Genomic DNA, 16,384 nt, shown 5'->3' with positions numbered 1-16,384 from the left:
ATTCCTAGGGAAGGAGCCTTGGTACCAGCACAGAAAAGGCCCTCTGTAAAATTCTGTCTTTCCTTACAAATTGTCCTGCAAAGATCTATCTCATCTATTGTTTTGTATTCATTCACTGTTTGGTTTCTAATAGTAACCTCAGGGAAGCTACCAGGGAAGATACGAACTGCCTATTTCTGCTTGTTGGAACTGTACAAGCTGCCTTCATCTGGTTCAGAGTGAAAACTCCTGCAGCACTCTGCCCTATTAACAAAGTTTAAATGACGGTGTGGAATAATAAGGAACCCCTAAGAAACTCCTCTCCCACCCCATACTTCCTCCAAAAGTAATGAAATTATTTCCCATCACCAGTAGCCTTATTTAAAAAAAAGTAATCCAGGAATGGCCTGGTTTTCCACACACACAGCTGCTGCTGCACTGCTACTAGCACACTACAATTGCGGGGTTGAAACTTTCATGAAGGGGGTATTTTGCAACTTTTCATCTTGAAAAAAAGAGTAGGCATTATGAAACTGCTTTTATAATAAATGATGTAGTATTACTTTCAGCTAAAGGAATTGAGCAATGCCATGGCCATTCAGCACTTCACAGCCAAATGCAGGGTTCTTCCGCCCCATAATCTCACATCCCAATTCCATAGCCCCAACTTGCTGGGTTCCTGTGTCTTTATGAGCTCCAGCATCCCAGCTAACAATAGAGCATGGAGATGTCCCACACAAAGACGCAGTGACAATACTGGCACCTTATAAATGTACATCTGGCACAGCTCCCCAAGCAGTTTAACCCAATTCTCCCTAACCAAGTTTTCTACAGTAACCATGGAGAAATCAACATAGCTTTCAATTTTCACACCATCACATGCAACTACAGTTGCCACGATTTAATCTGTACAAGTTATAGACACCAGGCATTCACCAGATCAGTGGTGAACGAGTGTCCACCCATGATTTGGCCTCTAAAGGCACAGGAGCTGGGTTTAAGTTGTGGTGTTTACATTGTTTTTAGTATTAAAAATTGTAGACAGTGTCCCTACCTTGTGACACAGCAGGCAAAGGATATGTGGTGATGGCAATATAGACTGCACTGAACAGAGCAAAAGACGGCTCGATCGATTAGATCAAAGCAGGGAATGCATTAATTATAACATGTAAAGAAACTGTTTAACCTGCCTTCATTTTCTTCTGTTGCCTCCTTTGTGATGACTTGGACCGTACACTCTCTGGGTTAGGGGCCTGCCTTTCGCTACAATACACATAAAGGAGGGATGCGGACGTTTCAGCTCGAGAACCACATGCCACTTCAGAGCCGCTCTCAGAGTCTGCATCCTACTCTGCAAGAGGAAGAAAGGTGGGCTATAGATGCAATGCAATAATAACCGGGCATTTTGGAGGGCGTTCATCCGTAGGGTCCCAATAGTCGGAGATGAGATGACCTGATGGCACATACCAGTAATAGATGTTGAGCGTAGCATATGTGAGCCAGTGCAGCATGGCATTTGGCCAGGGACTCGGGAACTCTAGGTCCTCGCTCTCGTCTAGCCCTTAAGCTCAGCCTAACCTCCCTCGCAGGGCTGTTGCGAGGCTTTTTGCGAATGGGGCGGCATAAAAATGGTTTAAGTAAATAAAATAAGATGGAGAGCAAGCGGACTGACTAGTAAGCCACTCCGGATGCCTTGCAGGAGGCGGCGGGAGGCAGGCGAATCATAAAACGGCTGGGAAAAACCTGGGTGCTTAAACCGAAATGGTTGCCAGTGCTAGCCGTGCAACTCGAACGGGGAGCGAGGGGGCCACCCTGCGCCTTCCCCAGGGAGCCCTGCCCCCAAGGCCGCCCCCGCCGCCCTCCCCTCCCCTCCCCTCCCCTCCCGAGAACGGCCCACCACCGCCCCCCCTTCTCGCCGCCGCCCGCCCTCATCGCCGAGGGAGGAGGAGGAGGAGAGGAGGAGGAGCAGGGACGACGAGCCGGCGGCGGTTCCTTCCCCTTCCCTTCCCGTCCCGCTCCGCACACGCGACCCGACGAGCCGCCGCTGGAGCCCGTCCGCAGGTAGGGAGCGGTGGGGCCCGGGCGGGCTGAGGCGGGCGGCGCAGGCCGCGAGGGCGAGGCAGGGGGACCGGGCCGGGGGCGGCGCGGCGGCGGCGGCGATCGCCGGCCTAGGCCGGGGCAGGGCAGCCCCGCAAGACCGAGCTCAGCCCGGGTCGCGCACGCCCCCTGGCGCGCCCGCGGCTCCCGGGCGGACCCGCGCCTTGGGGTGGCCTGCCGCCCCCGCGCGGAGGGACCCCGGTGCTCGGACGCGGTCCGAGGGCGACGGCCTCCCCGGGGCGCGCTCAGCCCCCTCGCCGCGCAGCAGCGGGCGCAGCGCCCACCCCTTCCCTTGTGGCGCCGCCGCGGGGACGCCTTTCCCCGGCCGCGGCCCTGCCCCGCTGGTCGTTGCCCCTCGTGCCCCGGGCAGCCGCGGGCGGGCGGGGTGGGAGCAGGGCTGCTCTGCTTCTTTGCCGCTCCGTTGCAAAGGTGCGGCAGCTGCGAGAGTGGGGGGGGGGTCCAGGTTTAGGGTGGCTCCCTTGCGTTGCAGAAGTGGGCTTCACGGTGGGGTCTGCCCCACAACCGCCCCCTGAAAATGCAGCAGCAGAGAGCTGGGAGACCCAGTGAGCTGTGGAAAGGGAAAAGGATCCCCCAAATCCAGTGGAGGGTCCTTGCATAAGTGGAGCTGTTTCTCTTGAAAGGATCCGAAGTGTATTTTGTGTGGATGCACAGTGTTCACTGGAGCTAGTAAGCATCTTTATGGACACTTGTACCTTGCAGGATTTACTGTTCCATAAAGGTGCATAGAATTGGTTAATTGTACAGTTCAAGCGTGTCTCCTCGGAAGCAAATCCCTTTGCATTCAGTGGGACTGAACCTTATGATTCCAGCTGGCCTTACTGTGGCAGAAGTTTTGGTGAGCTTGCATTTAGTTGTGCTTGGACAAGCGGACTCCACCAAAGCTCCCATTACACTAAATCTGATGCGCCCATGGTGCTGTTTTTACTGTGAAAGTAAGGGATCTAATTTGCCTTAAGTCAATAGCATTTAGATATGAGTTGTGTTAATACTTCATCTTCCTTCCTCCAGGCCTAAAGCAAATTGCATGGTTCTTCCTCACAACAACCATAAGTATGGCTGACACGAATTCACCCAGTGTGGTGATCAGACTCTGTGCTTTTTTCCCATACGTTTGAGCTTCACTTAGAAATATCTGAGACTAAAACTCTTGTATTTCATGGTCTTTTAAGCCCAGTAATGCCCCCTCCCACAATACGCATGTGAAGGGAAGGTAGAAATTCATGAATCTGATGCAACAGGCTCTACTCTAGTAAAGGTTTGTGTCCCAATAAATAAAACTTAAATACGAGTCATGTTATAGCCCATCTACAGCATCCCATCTGACATCAATCATAAATCAATAAATGTTGCTGGTACTATTGCCCCAAATCCTTGCTCTCCATCAAAAGTGACTTAAATGCACCATTGCTCTTGCTCTGGGATGGATTTTGTCGCATCTTTAACAGGGTTATTGAGGCATAACCATTGCTAGACCAGAACCCACTTTGCCAGATACATGGAGAGTTATCTTTACTTGGGAGATAAAATGTGCATATATGTAAGTGCAGAGGAGAGAAGATTTGTAAGTAGGTGGGACAAAAGGCCATGAAATGTAAGAGGTGTTTTTCAGCTCACAGAAGCATATGTCTCAATATATCTGTCTTTTAAGTTGCTACACCTTGTTGTTTTTGTTGTTTTTCCTGTAACACACATGGCTACTTTTCTTTCTGTTACCTGGTATACTAACAATCCCCACTAGTCCCCTATCGGCTTTTACTAGCAAGATTGTAATCAGCATAGAAGCATAGAATAGTAGAGATAGAACGGGTCTATAAGGCTGCCAAGTCCAACTCCCTGCTCAATACAGGACTCCAAGTTAAAAACATCTCTGACAGATGACTGCCTCTTGAATACCACCAGTGTGGAAGAGCTGACCACCTCCCTAAGTCATTAGTTTCATTGCCATATTACTCTGACAAGAAATGTGTCCTGCTGTCTACCCGGAATTGGCCTTCCTGTAACTTAAGCCCATTATTCCATGTTCCTGTACGCTGGGATAACAGAAGAGAACTTTCCGGTCCCCTGATCATCAAAATTTTCCACTTTGTTTGCATCTTACATTGTGGTGCCCAGAATTGGACACAGTACTCAAAATGGGACCTAGCGAGTGCCGAATAGAAGGGAACCAGTACATCATGTGATTTGGAAGCTATACTTCTATTAATGCAGCTCAATGTAGCATTGGGGGGGGGGGGTTGTAGCCACATTGCATTGTTGACTCATATTCAACCTGCCTATAAGAATTCCAAGATCCTTCTTGCATGTAGTATTGTTGATCCAAGTATTCCTCATCTTCTAACAGTGTATTTGGTTCCCTTTACTATGTGTTGAACTCAATATTTTTCCCTATTGAATTTCATTTTGTTGCTTTCAGCCCAGGGCTCCAGCCTATCAATATCACCTTTAATTTTGTTTCTGTCTTCTAGGGTATAGCTGTCCCATCCAATTTTGTGTCATCTGCAAATCTGATCAGCATTCCCTGGGCCTCTCCATCCAAATCATTGATTTGAAAAAAAATTAAGAGTACTGGGCCCAGGACTGAACTCTGTGGTACCCTGCTCATTACCTCTCCCCTGTCTGAAAAGGTGCCATTGGGAAGCATTGAGTCCTATTGTGTAGCCAACTATGGATCCACCTGATAGCTGTTCCATCTAGCCCATTTTTAGCTAGTTTCCCGATGAGGAATGTCATGGGACACTTCGTTGAAAGCTTTGCTAAGAGCAAGATATATTGTGTCCACAGTATTTCCAAAGTCAACAAAAATGAGATCAGATTAGTCTGGCAAGACTTGTTCTTGATAAATCCATGCTGGCTTCTAGTAATTACTCCATTGCCATCAAGGTGCTTACAGACTGACTTCTTTACAATCTGTTCCAGAATTTTCATAGAGATTGATGTCAGACTAACTGCTCTGTAGTTCCCAGGATCCTGCTTTTTGCCCTTTTTGAAAGCAGAGACATTAGCCCTTTTCCAGTCATCTGGAACTTCCATGCCCACCATGATTTCTCAAAGATAACAGACAGTGGCTCTGAGAGTTCTGTCAGTTCCTTTATTACTCTAAGGTGCAATTCATCAGGCCCTGGAGATTTGAACTCATTCGAAAAATAGGTGTTCCTTGACCATTTGTTTATTAATCTCAAGTTCAATTCTGACCCTTCATTTTGTACTTAATTTCTGACATAGACCTGCTTTTGGGAAAAGACTGAAAGTAGAAATTGAACACTTTGGTTTTTTCTTTGCTGTATATGATCAATTTGCCCTCTTCATTGAGAAGTTAAACCGCCATTTCTTTACTACTTACTGTGAACATACCCAGCAAAGCTTTTCTGCTGCTTTTAGGGTCCCGTGCTATCCTCAGCTCATTCTCAGCTTTAGCCCCCCTGATGCCCTTCCTGCACTTCTGCTCCACTTGTGTGTATTCTTCTTTTCTCACATGACCTTCTTTCCCCTAACTATACGTGTCCTTTTTTGTTTTTAGCTCAGCTTGAAGTGTTGTGTGGAGCCGCATTGTTTTTTTTCTGTCATTGCTGGCTTTTAGGTTGAAACTGTTTCTAATTATGCCTTTACAATTTCCTTTTTTGAAAATTCCCTCCCATCTTGGACTCCTTATTACTTTAGGGTCACTTGCCACAGGACCTTACTTATCATTGTCTTGAGCTTATTAAAATCAGCTTTCCCAAAGTCCAGAGTATGTGAATGGCTATACTACATTTTTGCTTCCTTTAAAATGAAGAACTGATACGTTGAGTTCCTCCAGAGTTTCCAAATGTCCACTTTATCCATGAATTCATCCCTGTTACTCAGAATTAAATCAAGGATAGCCAATCCTCTAGCTCCCTTTTCCATTTTCTGTAAAAGAAAGTTATCCAGTATGCATGTCAAGAATTTCTTGGAGGGAAATTTTTGGCAGAGTTTGTCTCCCAACAAACATTGAGATTATTGAAGTCCCCATTACTACCACTTCACATTTCCTTGAAGTACTGGCAGTTTGCTTGACAGAAGTGCCATCCTTATCTCCTCCTTGATTGAGAGTGCTTCTTGGACTCAGCAAAGATCCAGCTCCTTTACCATCCATGTTGCCAAATAGTTGTGTTAATTTGTTTTTCCTGGCAGGGCCTTTAGCAGAAATTCGGCAGCTGGTTCTCCTCTTGGCCTAGCAATGGAATTCTAGGGAAATTTTCATTCCTAAAGTTCTACAATTAATGTAGGTGTTAAAGGCATAGGAACCATCTATGGAAAAAGGCTGGCAACCTTATTTAACTATTTTTAATTGTGTGCAAAAGTGGAGAGTTAGCACTGACTTAGGAAACACACCAACGGAAATGTCCATAAACCTGAATTCAGAGGATTGCAGGCATACTTTGCATGGCAGGAGAAGCACAGAAGCAAAGATGGTATATTCCTCGCATCTTTTAAACCAACAAGACAGATAATTTCAGCTGATTAACTGCAGCACTTTGGAGTAGAAGTGAAGGAGGCTCTTGCATCTTTGGAGAAGCAGCCAGTGGTACTTTCTCTACTGACTGTGAGGGGAGGAAGATGCTCTGAGTTCAGAGTCCAAGCTCTAGTTTCAGATTTGAGACTCTAAAAATCCTGTGGCTCTTTAGACACTGTCTAGGGACATAGGATCACTCCTGCTGTTACCTTTAAACTTAATGTATTTCAAGCAGTCTTGAATTTACATCTGTAGTTTATTTCTTAAATTCCAGTTCATGTTCTTCTCATGCCTTGTGCATGCATACATTTCTCCCTGTGGTTTTGTCCCCAATCAGTTTTGGTCTCCTAGAACATAATCTTGTGGGATGCATCTTCAGTGCTCATAAGCCCCTGAACTTAGAGTCTTATGAGCATCCTCTGCAGAGCAGAAGAAGGAATGATCCCTGCCTCCCTAACTCTGCTTAGATTTTAGCTAGACAGCCCTTTTCATCTACTTCACTGAGATGCTTCGGAGTAGAAGGTAAGGAGGCTGCCAAGGACACAGTCTACAGTCCCTGGCACCGCCAAAGCACGCCCTTTACTTGCTTTTCAAGGTTGAATTTCCAACCTTGAAGAGACAGCCCATGCCATTCTTTCCATGCCAGCTCTGAGAAGAGGAGAAAATTGTCATATGGATGACCAGTTCTGACATAGGAGTTTTATGTCTGAGCTGGGATCTGGAAACCTAAGCTATCCTTTGGTCATTATCTTGGGGCCATAGGATAACCCTCTTAATGCCCCATTTTTCTTTTTTCTCTGTATCTCTTGGGGCTTACACTCTATTTTATCCAGCATTCCCTGTCACCCTTTTGCACCTCATTTCTGCTCCATGCAATCACAGTGCTCATTTCTTTGTATTCCGTCTCTTCCTGTATCACATTATTGTCGATCATTTTCTAAACACCTGTCCTTTCCTTTTTGCCTTTGATCACTCATATACTACTTGGTACACCATGTCTGCTAAGTGTATCCTCTGGCCTACACCAAGCCATCTCTTTTATTCCCAATATACTCTTGTTCATTCATTGTTCTACTTAGAATGATTAGATTCATTCATTCATTGCACTTTTAAACCACCTAATAGTCCAAGTTTCCTGGGTGGTGCAACTATTCTTTATCTCTCCATGGCTTCCATTTCAACAGGTTTCTGCTGGGATGAAGGAAGATTTGAGGTAGGACGGACCCTTCAAAGCATGACCCAGTTTACTTCAGCATGCAGCAGTTTGCAAATTCTTGGTAGGTGATGATCTCTAGTTGGGCATGCTGACTTGTATATTTTAAAAGTGCATGATATTCTCCATCTAGTGCAAGCCATTAAGAAAACCTGCATCCAGAATATCAGAGTGAATATGAAAGGTGTTATTTGTGCATCCAGACACACTGAAAGACAAATTTCCTTGAATGTTTAGAGTCATTGTTAGTGGGCAAAGGTATAAAAGCTTTGTGCTCTCTGACCTTTCAGCTGTGACCTTGACTTACCAGGTACAACACTGCAAAAGATGAGAAAGATGTTCCTTTTTCTTCTGCCAAATAGCATTCTTGTCCTCAGTTAACAGTACTACAGTGAAACCTATGATACAGATGCCCTATGTGTCTTGTGACCCTCCAGGCCACACTCAGTCCCACAGTTTTGCTGTTTTCTTCAGGCTGCAAAAGCAGAACACTAGGTTGTGTTCTGGCAGGTTACCTTTCATGTGCTGTGCCACAAGCTCTCTAGGCCTAAAGTACAGAGTATGTCATTACCACATAATAAATCCATACACTGAACTTTTTCCTTCTTGAAGCTAGGCACATGCAGAACAAGGGCAAATTATATTATTTCCAAATTTTGCATAAATAGTTTTCATTGCCATTATTCATTGCTTCTGTTTTGTATTACAGCATTCTAAAATTGGCACATGTCTTGATAAATTAAGGGTTAGACTGATTGTGGGTGAGCGTTTTTCTCTCTTAAAAATATTTTTAGCTGCTACAGAAGGATAGGGCAAAGCATCAATGAATAATTAAAATATTAGAAAATAGCCAGAATTAATACTTTTGGAGAGGGCATTTGTAGCTAGTCTGTTTCTAGGATATAAATTAAGGAGTTTACACGTTACACTGTATACTGACTGGTCTGAAAATTATCTCAAATATATCTGTGTATTCAGTATTGCAATATTGTTTGCCTAATTTATTTGTGTGGGAAAATGGAAGAAAAAGACTTTTTCTTTAGCTCTTCTCCAAAAATAAAGAGATGTGTGGGAATGTAACATTTTGCATACATTTTAAGCATTGCATTAGTGATAAACTGTTAAATACCTGCATAATTAGTTTCCATATTACTTTGTGTGTGTATATACATAGGAACCTGCTTGAAGTATAATGTTTGAATGTTATTGGCATCATGTCAACAATTAGACAGAGAAAAGGAATAAAAGTCACAGAAGCTCCAGAAGAGTGCCTGTCACAGGAAAAGAACTGGAAATTTAATGGGAAAATTTTCACTGGTAGGTTGTAGTTACTTTTTAGTAAGGCATTACACACTTCTAGCTAGAATTATTATTCTTTTGGTTAAAAATGAGTTGTCAAGCATATATTGTTCAGAGTGCATTACACTGATGCCAGCATTAACCATGGTTCAGAGCAGGTTCTTCTCAAACAGTATTTCAAGCAACTTCTCACTTCATATCTACATGTATTTCCATGTAGAACATTTATTTACAAAGAATGTTTTCTGATGTTTTGCCTATAATATATTTCATGTATTGTTATTTACAAATGCAGCTTGAACACCTTGTCACCATACCAGTTTGTATATAAATTACAAATATATACACATTTCTTTCTTCTAGTAAAGGAGACACTGCCAAAATGTTTTTGGTTCCACTGAGTGCATTTGTATTTCAGAATTTCCTTCTGTGCCAGTAGAAGCTCGCCCTCCAGTGTTTAAGAAGTTGGTTAAGAGGAGCAATTAACAGTTTTATGCAGTAGACTTAGCAAGCGTAAGGAAAAGCACTTAGCTGTGCTTCTTGAGTGTTCTGCTTTCTCAAATTAACACTACGCATAGATAATTAGTTGGATCTAAGAAACCACGAATGGGTGGATCTTACTGTTTTGATTCTGTCTTATGTCACCTTGAGAGGATCTTTATTCTGGAAGGCCTAAATCAGTGTGAATCTTCTAATTTTAGAAGAACCCAGGATGCAAGTGTTGGCAGAATTTAAAATCTTAGATGATGAATATTTACTAGAACACTTTTCTGCAGGTGGAAAACTATGGAAGAAGGTTTCATTAATCGTTGGTGGAATTGTTGGCATTTCCCTGGGAATTCTCACTTCAGTTTATGTTGCTACATTACATGAAAATGATTTATGGTTTTCCAACATCAAGGTAACAGAATGACTATAATTGCATCTTTTATTTCCTAAGGCATTGTTCACAGTATGGAAGATACTGTATCTATTTCTGGAATTACAGCCCTTATTTATTTATATTGTTTGTTTGTTTGTTTGTTTGTTTATGGCAAAGCTTTTCAAGACAACTATAGCATCTCTGTCGTTCATTTTATTCTCTACCACAGCTGCCACAGTACTTACCAGATTTTTGCTTGAGGACTTACTGAGGTGATATACAGGAGATAGTTAATTGAAAGTAAAAGCCATGTTTGATGTACAATAATATGTAGTTGCCTATTTAGGAGGTGTATTAGTTTTGACTGACCTCTGACTCAAATCAGACTCTTTTTGACTGTTTCCATTACCTCTTTTCTAAGCCAAAATAGGCTTCTCTTTGAAGTGGTCGAAATGGAAGCTAGACCTTTATGAAACTTTGTTTGCAAAGATGGGACCATGATATGGACATTCTTTCAATACCAACATGCTTCATGACAAAAAGGAGTTAAATTGGTTTTCAGTCAAACCAACTCATTGAAAACCGAGCTCCTATACCTATGCTTCTGAAACTTTGCAGGTTTCTTGTCTGGAAACCCCTTTGTGATGTTTGTGATTTCCATATAAATTACCCCAAATTCACAAGGGAGTATAAATCAGGTTTGGATGGTGATATAAAATATGCCAAGAAAAAGAATGGAAGTGTGGTCAGTAGCTTGGTATTTTGAATAGAAAAAAATATTAGAGTAATTATCTACTGTAGCTAAGGTGAGCCCTGAACCCCAGGTTTCTATGTTCAGATCCAGCTTTCCAGCCACAGAATTCTGTATTTCTGGTAGAATGAAATGTCCTTTCCCTATTTGATCAGTCACTGTAAAAAAATGAGTCTGTTGCTTTTTTCATCAAAGCTGAATAAACACATTGAAACACTTAGGGACACTGTGTGACCTTGGTCATTTTAATCCAAATATTGGAATTTAGCATTCACTTTGATTCTTGAGGAGATTTCATACTTAATTGAATTAAATTTTTAAAGGTCATATTCTTTCATTGCTCCTTTTTGAACATTGTTGCTTTTCATATTGAAAGGCAATACACTGTCTTCAGTGTATTAGATTGCATTGTTCTAGAAAACTTCACTTGATCTAGTTCCCAAATTCTTAACTAGTGCAAAACCCCAGCTATAGTTTGTCATAGAAGAAAATTTAGTTGTTATTCTTATATCTTGATTCAAAAGCTGTCAATTTTGTCAACAGCTCAAACATAATTGTGACAGATCAATTTATATGATTCTGTGTGGTAGATTAAAATAAAACTATACATACATCATTCTGCTTTTCCATATATCTTGGGGGCTCGGCTGATGTTGTGTTGAATTATGTTTTAAAAGAAGAATGGTGCATAAAAACAAAGGGTTTTTAACTGCAGGGGGTGTTGCTAATCCTACAGCCTTTAGACAAGTCTTAGTAGGCCACATAAGCAGAAAAAAATATGATTGTATAATTTAAAATAAGGAACAAACATTCAGAAGGTAAGCAAAAAATAGATGCAGGGAAGGGGTGCCAAATGCTCTTCGATCAAGGTGTACACAAAGCCCTTCTATACAAACTGAATGCTAGAAATGGTTACAAATCCTGACAGTGACAAATAACTTGACCAGAGAGGAGGAAGAAGGCTCGAGAAGGTCCTTGGAGTGGTACCCTACCATAGCGTTCCCCAACCTGGTGCACTGTAGATTCCTTGGACTATAGCCCTCAGCAGTCCTAAAATTGGTTCATTTTCACTGAGGCAGATGGGAATTGATGTCCAAACTATCTGTAGGCTCCTGGTTGAGGAAGGCTCTCTTCCACCCAGCTACTGGAGAAACCATCTTTAGTGGTCTCTTCCTTTTAAGAAGCTTCAATCTTTTGGGGCCTGTGGGCACTACTCCCGAGCCTCTGCAAGGGGACAGCTCCAGTGAATAGTGCATTTGTGCAGGATGTGAATGTGCCGCTTGCTTTCGCTTTTCTCTCGCTATCTCCAGATCCCCCCTCCCTCCCTTTCCTTCCTTTTGTCTGCAATCTCTCTCCCTCTATCAATCTGCCTCCTCTTTCTTTCCTTTTCCCCTCTCTGCTTCTCCCTTTTAGCTTCTTGTTTTACTCATGATACATTTTAAAGCTCTATTTTAAACATGTCCCTTCTCCATGCTGCATTCATATTCATTTTTGGCTTTAAAAATGTTGTTTATTGCTACTTTTGAATTTTCCCTACCTAAGGATGTTATTGGTTTTATGGTTGGCTTTATTTACTTTTATTTATAAATTAAATAATTAAATATTCAGTATTGCAAAATCAAGTGATGTACGTGAACATGCGAATCAGTTCCAGCACTTCTCATCTACATTAGTAAAAGCTAATGGCTCATGATCACTGCACATGATGATCGAATATTCAATAGGTATCTCCTTGCAGCTTGGCGTGCCTTGTTCTTACAGAACTCTCTACATGGAGTAAGCAGCCATTCATTTAATGACTGAGGATAGGTTTGTTATAACTGAGAAACAATGTACCTTTGTAGAATCCACCTTTAATTTCCAAAGAATGTTTATGATCAGCATATAAACAAAATTAAACATAAAGATTTTCAGCAAAGCACAGTGGGGCTTACATGGCCAACACTGCATATAATACAATCAGTTTTGCATGTATAAGTTGTACACGAGTATTTAAATATCCATTTTAACATACTAATCTATAGTTCTGGCCACTTTCTTGAAAGGATTCTGTAGGAAAAGTATAAATTGCTATAGAACTGGAAATGTGTGGTGAATGAAAAAAGCAGATGTTATCTTAGTGTGAAACAGATGTAAAACAGTAGTGTTTGCCTCATAAAGTGCGGCATTTGGTTGAATACAGCTGGTGCCAGGCTTACGAATTAATCATTCATGTTTGATACATTCTTGCTAATTAGATCCCCCTCTATGCTCAGATCTCCAAACTAAATTCCAAAATGCATCACAGACCTTTCATTTTTTAATACAGAGACACTAATTTCTGACCCTGTAGTTTAAGTAAGTATGCATCCAACATAGACATTTCAGTTGTGTTATCATTGTAAACTGGCTGAAATGTCAGTATTTCAGATACTTAAGTGAGTATCCAAAGCATTTATCACAGTATAATCTCATGGGGTTCTGGTATGAGCCATCTTGATTCTCCTTTTCTCTATTGGTTTTTGTTTGAATAGAGGGTATTTGACTATATACTACCCAGAAAACTTACATTCAAACTTTCTAGTCTAGTAAACACTGCTCAACAATTGTAAACACTGCACAATAAACTGTAAAGGTTAGCAGAACCACAAGCATTAAAATAATAAGGTACTGCTTTAAAACAAGGACTTGGTACTGCTTTAAAACAACTTCTAAACCCAGCAAATCAAATTCCTTCGAAAATAAGACATCTTAGTCCAGCAGCAGAAGACATAATTATTTTAATATAGGTTCCAACATTTGAGTTTTTAAAAATGTATGGTTATTCAAATGAAATCATTTCTAGCATAGAAATTCTTTTGAAAAACAATGAGAAAAGTGCATAGTGGATAATATTTTGCCAAGTGTCAAGTATATGGGTTGTTTCCAGACTTATCAAAATCCCCTGAAATCAAAAGGACCTACGTTAGTCACATTCCATAGATTTCAATGGTTCTGCTCAAAGCATGACCAACCAGACTCGATCCCTAAATTTTTTCGTAGGTTGTTTTTAAATTGACTAATTGAAATTGCCATTTTAAATTAATTAGTGGGCTATATCCAAGAACATGATTGCTATTATATGCCCCACTCTATTAGAATACTCTTTAGAGATCCCATTACTTTATTTCTCTTGACTCTTACAGATATTCTCCCTATCCAAACCAAAGTGCAAGTTACAACTGCCTTTCATATTTCTGCCTATTCCTTTGGACTTAGACATCTGGGCTTAAGTAACTGTTCTATCAACTTATCAAATCTCCTTGAATAATTTCTCAGTCTACATTGGTTGAATTGGGAAGGATGATGCTCTGTTGCATGGAATTGCCGTAATGAGCTGAGCAAAAGTAGTGTGCATATTAAATCCATTGTATACATAGTAATTTTTGTTAGCCATGCTGCACTAATTGAGCAAAACTTAAGGCAAGCTTCAGCTTAAGTTTCTCCTTGTATCTTAACTGGCGTGTTTCGTTACAGGAAGTAGAGCGGGAGATTTCATTCAGGACAGAATGTGGCCTTTATTACTCTTATTACAAGCAGATGCTGCGGGCTCCATCTATTCAACTAGGTATTTACTCTTTGATTTTTTGAACTGCATGACATGCAAATAGCTCTCTGAAAACCAGTTCTGTGTTTAAGGATAATCCTTAATTATAGACTCTCATCTCCTGTTTCTTTTTGTTATGGGACTTTTGCTATGAATCACAAGAATAGAATCTTTTAAAGGCAGCTGTATATGTTGTTGGTGCTTGTCACATTTGGAAGTGTTTTTGTTTTCTAGATGCTATAAAAATCGCTAAAAGCATTGTTTCTGCCTTAAGCAGTACTTTTCAGATTGCCTTGATCTCTAGAAACTTAACTGACATCTCAGGAGCATTCCTTATACAATGAAAACAGTGTTGTTTATCAAGCTATTCACAACAAGTTTCATCTTATACATGCTTACTAAGGAGATAACTCCATTGGGCACTATTAAGCTTAAGATCGTAATGTTATATATATAACACCAAGTAAATGTGCCTACTATCCCCCCAAATAAATGATGCTTTATTTTGAAATGCGTATTATTCCATAGACTTTCTTAAATTTTACTGACTACATAGGCATATAATGTCAGGTTTTTCCAAAACCCTAGAAACAACAAACATGTCTCAGTTGAACAAATATGTCCTGAATCCGCATTTTTTGATAGGTTATCTCTTTTCTGAGTGTTTCTGATCGTGTTTTCTGAGAAGTTCTTCATCTAGGTCACAGCCTTCATTACAAGGGAATCTTTATAAGGTATACACAACCAGATCAAAAATATTATCTGAGGCAAATTGTGTGAGTTAGCAAAGTCTTTTTACTTCTTGCATTAACCTGAAGATACTTAGAAGCCTGGTGCCTGTACTGCAGAGAGGAGTTCCATATTAAGTAGTAAGACATAACATTCACTGAACATTATAAAATAACTACATTTAAACCAAAGGACTTTTTAAAAAGTGGAATTGTGTACTCAACACAGTATTTTGATATCTATCTCTGTATTTTCATGTTTTTACTAGTTTTTTAGTTTTGAATGGATTTTTTTTAAAAAATAAGTGTAGCCTCATTTTATTTTCTTTTTATTACATAGGTTTACACAGTTTAATTTATGACAATAAAACTGAATCATTGAGGACAATTAACATCCTTGGAAGAATGAATGTTTACCAAGAAGTATTTCTCAGCATTCTGTATACAGTTTTTCATATGAAGGTAAGTGATCCATTATAAATACTGAAATAATCAGTGACCTGGATTCTTCCTGTCAGTGCAGCATAGTACTTCCTCACAAGTACTGTGGAAACTGACCAAAGTTGTAGTGCAGTCCTAAGCTGCCCTGCAAAACTGCACTAGTCTAGTAGGCATAGTGAGCGCTCCAATAACAGTATTCCAGGACATCTTACAATCCAATCCTACACATGCTTTCTTCAAAACAGGTCTCATATATTTCAGTGGGACTCACCTGCTAACAATTGTGGATAAGATTGCAGCCTTGATTTATAGAAATTTCTTAAAATATGAACAGTGCTTAAACAAATAATATGTATTTACCTATCTCATATATCCTTCCTCTGCAGAAATTTTTAGAACCTGTTTATTTTTACATCTACGCTTTATTTAGTCTTCAGGCAGTCTATGTCACTGCTTTGTATGTAACCTGCTGGCTTCTTAGTGGAACTTGGCTTTCAGGTGTACTAGCTGCCTTCTGGTATATTACAAACAGGTAAGGATCAATTTGTAAATCCTTCTACAGTCCGATTTTTGCCATGCTATAGAAAGGACATGTCATTTGTAGAAAGGAGATCCAAGCACTAGCAAGATATGCTGACTTTAGAACAAATATAGGGAAAACTTTAGCCATCTAGATGTTGTTGAACTACAACTTCCATCATCCCTGGCCCTCATGCTGACTGGGACTGATGGGAGTTAGAATCCTACAATATCTAGAAGGCTGCAGCTTCCTCACTCATTCCTTAGACCTCTCCCATTCACAAGGCTCTTTCCCGGGTGCCTCAGAGTGGGATGAATGACATACTGGAGAAACTGGGGGAAAGGACCATACAATGGGAGCAAAAGGATGGAGGTAAGGAACACATGGTACCCTTGGGAGGTCCATGTGAACCTGATACCCTAGGGAGGTCCATG

At 41.0% G+C, this 16,384-nt stretch overlaps 1 protein-coding gene across 3 annotated transcripts in view; it reads left to right on the top strand.

The window, feature by feature from the left end:
- The first annotated feature begins 1,934 nt into the window (after positions 1–1,934).
- DPY19L3 (dpy-19 like C-mannosyltransferase 3) overlaps positions 1,935–16,384 on the top strand; it is a 41,124-nt gene continuing 26,674 nt past the window's right edge. For 2 of the 3 annotated variants that reach the window (XM_044427718.1, XM_044427716.1), the window contains exons 1-7: positions 1,935–2,040; positions 7,756–7,848; positions 8,959–9,101; positions 9,860–9,984; positions 14,192–14,282; positions 15,330–15,451; positions 15,817–15,962. In XM_044427718.1, the coding sequence (XP_044283653.1) occupies positions 8,999–9,101; positions 9,860–9,984; positions 14,192–14,282; positions 15,330–15,451; positions 15,817–15,962 (587 nt within the window). In that variant the 5' untranslated portion in view covers positions 1,935–2,040; positions 7,756–7,848; positions 8,959–8,998. The remainder of the gene's footprint in view (positions 2,041–7,755; positions 7,849–8,958; positions 9,102–9,859; positions 9,985–14,191; positions 14,283–15,329; positions 15,452–15,816; positions 15,963–16,384) is intronic. The other variant, XM_044427717.1, reaches the window with a different exon arrangement.

The sequence above is a fragment of the Varanus komodoensis genome, unplaced genomic scaffold (assembly GCF_004798865.1).
Source record: "Varanus komodoensis strain SLA01 unplaced genomic scaffold, ASM479886v1 scaffold19, whole genome shotgun sequence".
Lineage (NCBI taxonomy): Eukaryota > Metazoa > Chordata > Lepidosauria > Squamata > Varanidae > Varanus > Varanus komodoensis.
The sequence above is the reverse complement of the archived record's forward strand: the minus strand, read 5'-3'. Positions and strand labels throughout refer to the sequence as shown.